The sequence below is a fragment of the Oncorhynchus nerka genome, linkage group LG20 (genome assembly GCF_034236695.1).
Source record: "Oncorhynchus nerka isolate Pitt River linkage group LG20, Oner_Uvic_2.0, whole genome shotgun sequence".
Classification (NCBI taxonomy): domain Eukaryota; kingdom Metazoa; phylum Chordata; class Actinopteri; order Salmoniformes; family Salmonidae; genus Oncorhynchus; species Oncorhynchus nerka.
The window spans coordinates 58,616,487-58,622,486 of record NC_088415.1 but is presented as its reverse complement, the minus strand read 5'-3'; the positions used below and the strand labels follow the sequence as shown (position 1 = coordinate 58,622,486).

Genomic DNA, 6,000 nt, shown 5'->3' with positions numbered 1-6,000 from the left:
CAGTTGACCGGGGCAGCTCTAATAGTTGACCGGGGCAGCTTTTACAGTTGACCGGGGCAGCTCTAACAGTTGACCGGGGCAGCTCTAGCAGTTGACCGGGGCAGCTCTAGCAGTTGACCGGGGCAGCTCTAACAGTTGACCGGGGCAGCTCTAGCAGTTGACCGGGGAGCTCTAGCAGTTGACCGGGGAAGCTCTAGCAGTTGACCGGGGCAGCTCTAACAGTTGACCGGGGCAGCTCTAACAGTTGACCGGGAAGCTGTTGACCGGGCAGCTCTAACAGTTGACCGGGGCAGCTCTAACAGTTGACCGGGGCAGCTCTAACAGTTGACCTGGGAAGCTCTAACAGTTGACCGGGGAAGCTCTAACAGTTGACCGGGGCAGCTCTAACAGTTGACCGGGGAAGCTCTAACAGTTGACCGGGGCAGCTCTAACAGTTGACCGGGGCAGCTCTAACAGTTGACCGGGGAAGCTCTAACAGTTGACCGGGGAAGCTCTAGCAGTTGACCGGGGAAGCTCTAGCAGTTGACCGGGGAAGCTCTAGCAGTTGACCGGGGAAGCTCTAGCAGGGCAGAAATGAGACAACCTGGTGACATCCTATGACGGTGCCAAGTTGAAAGTCACTGAGCTCTTCAGTAAGGCCATTTTATTGTGCTAATGTTTGTCTATAGAGATGACATGGCTGTGTGCTTGTCAGCAACAGGTGTAGCTGAAATTGCCAAATCCACGAATGTCTATACAGAGAGAAACAATTGAGTTGTTAAATTAATATAGAAGAAACACTATGATCTGACAAACATCTAGGATTGACTTTCACTACTGTTTCACTTCTTTCACTTCTCAAATTCTGATGTGGATGTTTTAATACATTCAACAGCCCAAGGCTCTCGCTGTTCTCTTTCTATATTTAAGTCTCCAGTGTGCATTCTGTGGTACATGGGCATAGGTTCTGGTCCTGTTTTGGGGACTCAGATGTGGATAGTGTGGGACCTGGTCCCGTTTTGGCCCCTCAGTTTAAAAGGTGGTTGTTGAGGGACCAGGGCTTGGGACTCAGATGTGGATGTCGTGGTAGTGGCCCTTGGAAGAGTCCATGTCGACCCGGCGGGCCTCAGCGAAGGCCAGGAAGGTGACCAGGCCCACCAGGTTCACCACAGTGATGAGGGTGAAGACAGACGCCCACGACCCTGTAGCCTCAATCAGATACCCCGAGAAATACACCATCAGCACACCTGGAGATACACGATCAGATACGCAGAGGAATACGGCATCAGGAAACAGTACATGCACGCACAAACTGAGCAGTTTCAGACTACGGCATATCATATCAACAAATGCCAGTTCAGCCTCCCATTCCCAGTTGTGTGGGGTAGAAGTAAACAGATTCAAATGCCCCTTCCCCCTACGGTGCCCTAACTGTCATCTTCTACTCCCTCAATGATTTATCTGACACAAACTCTATCATCACGCCAGTATGAAATATGCATGGAGCATTGGGGCCAATGAGACTGACAAGAGACCCAAAGTCCTGCCTTTAGAACCATCAGATGAATTATTCATCACCACCTCATGAAAGGACAACACAACTGATCCTGGAACTGTTGGTGAACGATTCATCACAGATGTTTCCGCTTTGGTTTGTCCCTCAATGAACATGCTTACCTGAGAATGCTCCACAGGTATTCATAACACCTGCAATGAAAAATAGATACATGATTCATTTGTAATATTTGACAGGAATGTAATATTCATCAATCAAATCTGCTGAGAGGTGGATAAATGAGCCACCGGTGTAACATACCAAACAGAGCCCCAGCACATGACGGAGCCAGGTCCTGAACATTCACAGACACACCGCTGGAGTACAGACACAAGACACGTTACTGTCTGCCCCAGTAGACAAGATGTTAAACAGACTCCCTATATTTACTGCCCCAGTAGACAAGGTGTTAAACAGACTCCCTATATTTACTGCCCCAGTAGACAAGGTGTTAAACAGACTCCCTATATTTACTGCCCCAGTAGACAAGGTGTTAAACAGACTCCCTATATTTACTGCCCCAGTAGACAAAGTGTTAAACAGACTCTGCCCCAGTATATTTACTGCCCCAGTAGACAAGGTGTTAAACAGACTCCCTATATTTACTGCCCCAGTAGACAAGGTGTTAAACAGACTCCCTATATTTACTGCCCCAGTAGACAAGGTGTTAAACAGACTCCCTATATTTACTGCCCCAGTAGACAAGGTGTTAAACAGACTCCCTATATTTACTGCCCCAGTAGACAAGGTGTTAAACAGACTCCCTATATTTACTGCCCCAGTAGACAAGGTGTTAAACAGACTCCCTATATTTACTGCCCCAGTAGACAAGGTGTTAAACAGACTCCCTATATTTACTGCCCCAGTAGACAAGGTGTTAAACAGACTCCCTATATTTACTGCCCCAGTAGACAAGGTGTTAAACAGACTCCCTATATTTACTGCCCCAGTAGACAAGGTGTTAAACAGACTCCCTATATTTACTGCCCCAGTAGACAAGGTGTTAAACAGACTCCCTATATTTACTGCCCCAGTAGACAAGGTGTTAAACAGACTCCCTATATTTACTGCCCCAGTAGACAAGGTGTTAAACAGACTCATATTTACTGCCCCAGTAGACAAGGTGTTAAACAGACTCCTATATTTACTGCCCCAGTAGACAAGGTGTTAAACAGACTCCCTAGCCCCAGTAGACAAGGTGTTAAACAGACTCCCTATATTTACTGCCCCAGTAGACAAGGTGTTAAACAGACTCCCTATATTTACTGCCCCAGTAGACAAGGTGTTAAACAGACTCCCCATATTTACTGCCCCAGTAGACAAGGTGTTAAACAGACTCCCTATATTTACTGCCCCAGTAGACAAGGTGTTAAACAGACTCCCTATATTTACTGCCCCAGTAGACAAGGTGTTAAACAGACTCCCCATATTTACTGCCCCAGTAGACAAGGTGTTAAACAGACGCCCTATATTTGTCACCTGAACATATTAAACCCTATAAAACGGACAGATAAGATAAGTGGAATTACAGAGTCGCTGTTAAAGCGCTTGTGGGGGGGTGATTATGTTTATATGACCCATTCCACTGTTGGTTATTATCTACATCCTGCATCATTCATTTACATCCTTGTTCACTTCCAGGATAAAACAGCGTAGCCCTCAAGGGTTAGTACCTGTGGCTAAATATGGTCCTAGATGATAGACACTAGGCCTAGGAGCGGATTTGGGGACGAGCATCGGTACCTGTGGGTGAATATGGTCCTAGATGATAGACACTAGGCCTAGGAGCGGATTTGGGGACGAGCATCGGTACCTGTGGCTGAATATGGTCCTAGATGATAGACACTAGGCCTAGGAGCGGATTTGGGGACGAGCATCGGTACCTGTGGCTAAATATGGTCCTAGATGATAGACACTAGGCCTAGGAGCGGATTTGGGGACGAGCATCGGTAGCTGTGGCTGAATATGGTCCTAGATGATAGACACTAGGCCTAGGAGCGGATTTGGGGACGAGCATCGGTACCTGTGGCTAAATATGGTCCTAGATGATAGACACTAGGCCTAGGAGCGGATTTGGGGACGAGCATCGGTACCTGTGGCTAAATATGGTCCTAGATGATAGACACTAGGCCTAGGAGCGGATTTGGGGACGTGCATCGGTACCTGTGGCTGAATATGGTCCTAGATGATAGACACTAGGCCTAGGAGGGGATTTGGGGATGAGCATCGGTACCTGTGGCTGAATATGGTCCTAGATGATAGACACTAGGCCTAGGAGCGGATTTGGGGACGAGCATCGGTACCTGTGGCTGAATATGGTCCTAGATGATAGACACTAGGCCTAGGAGCGGATTTGGGGACGAGCATCGGTACCTGTGGCTGAATATGGTCCTAGATGATAGACACTAGGCCTAGGAGCGGATTTGGGGACGAGCATCGGTAGCTGTGGCTGAATATGGTCCTAGATGATAGACACTAGGCCTAGGAGGGGATTTGGGGACGAGCATCGGTACCTGTGGCTGAATATGGTCCTAGATGATAGACACTAGGCCTAGGAGCGGATTTGGGGACGAGCATCGGTACCTGTGGCTGAATATGGTCCTAGATGATAGACACTTGGCCTAGGAGCGGATTTGGGGACGAGCATCGGTACCTGTGGCTGAATGTGGTCCTAGATGATAGACACTAGGCCTAGGAGCGGATTTGGGGACGAGCATCGGTACCTGTGGCTGAAGGTGGTCCTAGATGATAAACACTAGGCCTAGGAGCGGATTTGGGGACGAGCATCGGTAGCTGTGGCTGAATATGGTCCTAGATGATAGACACTAGGCCTAGGAGCGGATTTGGGGACGAGCATCGGTACCTGTGGCTGAATATGGTCCTAGATGATAGACACTAGGCCTAGGAGCGGATTTGGGGACGAGCATCGGTACCTGTGGCTAAATATGGTCCTAGATGATAGACAATTTGGGGAGGCCTAGGAGATGATAGACGGATTTGGGGACGAGCATCGGTACCTGTGGCTGAATATGGTCCTAGATGATAGACACTAGGCCTAGGAGCGGATTTGGGGACGAGCATCGGTACCTGTGGCTGAATATGGTCCTAGATGATAGACACTAGGCCTAGGAGCGGATTTGGGGACGAGCATCGGTACCTGTGGCTGAATATGGTCCTGATAGACAGATGATAGACACTAGGTCCTGAGGAGGAGCGGATTTGGGGACGAGCATCGGTAGCTGTGGCTGAATATGGTCCTGAATATGGTCCTGTGGCTGAATATGGTCCTAGATGAGATGAGACACTAGGCCTAGGAGGGATTTGGGGACGAGCATCGGTACCTGTGGCTGAATATGGTCCTAGATGATAGACACTAGGCCTAGGAGCGGATTTGGGGACGAGCATCGGTAGCTGTGGCTGAATATGGTCCTAGATGATAGACACTAGGCCTAGGAGCGGATTTGGGGACGAGCATCGGTACCTGTGGCTGAATATGGTCCTAGATGATAGACACTAGGAGCGGATTTGGGAACGAGCATCGGTACCTGTGGCTAAATATGGTCCTAGATGATAGACACTAGGCCTAGGAGCGGGGGATTTGGGGACGGTCCTAGCATCGGTACCTGTGGCTGTGGCTGAATATGGTCCTAGATGATAGACACTAGGCCTAGGAGCGGATTTGGGGACGAGCATCGGTACCTGTGGCTGAATATGGTCCTAGATGATAGACACTAGGCCTAGGAGCGGATTTGGGGACGAGCATCGGTACCTGTGGCTAAATATGGTCCTAGATGATAGACACTAGGCCTAGGAGCGGATTTGGGGATGATAGACACTAGGCCTAGGAGCGGATTTGGGGACGAGCATCAGTACCTGTGGCTAAATATGGTCCTAGATGATAGACACTAGGCCTAGGAGCGGATTTGGGGACGAGCATCGGTACCTGTGGCTGAATATGGTCCTAGATGATAGACACTAGGCCTAGGAGCGGATTTGGGGACGAGCATCGGTACCTGTGGCTGAATATGGTCCTAGATGATAGACACTAGGCCTAGGAGCGGATTTGGGGACGAGCATCGGTAGCTGTGGCTGAATATGGTCCTAGATGATAGACACTAGGCCTAGGAGGGGATTTGGGGACGAGCATCGGTACCTGTGGCTGAAGGTGGTGAGACCCATGGTGGCAGAGACAAAGGCCACAGCTATGGGGAAGGTGGTGGTGCCACACAGCAGGAGGGTAAACACACTGGACACACCCATGGAGAAGAACTGACCAGGACACAAGGAGAGGAAAGGTGAGGAGAGGAAAGGCAAAGTTAACTAGTAATGCCAATGTGGGCATTGAATCGGAAACAAGCTACAATACCTGCATAAGCTTCCTCACAGCAGCAGTGTCAAACCCTAGAGACAGAGAGAGAAAGAGACAAAGAGAGAGAGACGTGGTCAATAGTTAAAAACCTTGACAA

General features: G+C 49.2%; 1 protein-coding gene across 1 annotated transcript in view; it reads right to left on the bottom strand.

The window, feature by feature from the left end:
- Positions 1 to 628: 628 nt before the first annotated feature.
- The window catches only part of LOC115127904 (voltage-gated purine nucleotide uniporter SLC17A9-like), a 50,852-nt gene continuing 45,480 nt past the window's right edge, over positions 629 to 6,000 (bottom strand). The window contains exons 9-13 of the mRNA XM_065005654.1: positions 5,901 to 5,935; positions 5,688 to 5,803; positions 1,796 to 1,851; positions 1,657 to 1,686; positions 629 to 1,226 (exon numbers count right to left, since the gene is read on the bottom strand). Of these exons, the coding sequence (XP_064861726.1) occupies positions 1,048 to 1,226; positions 1,657 to 1,686; positions 1,796 to 1,851; positions 5,688 to 5,803; positions 5,901 to 5,935 (416 nt within the window). The 3' untranslated portion in view covers positions 629 to 1,047. The remainder of the gene's footprint in view (positions 1,227 to 1,656; positions 1,687 to 1,795; positions 1,852 to 5,687; positions 5,804 to 5,900; positions 5,936 to 6,000) is intronic.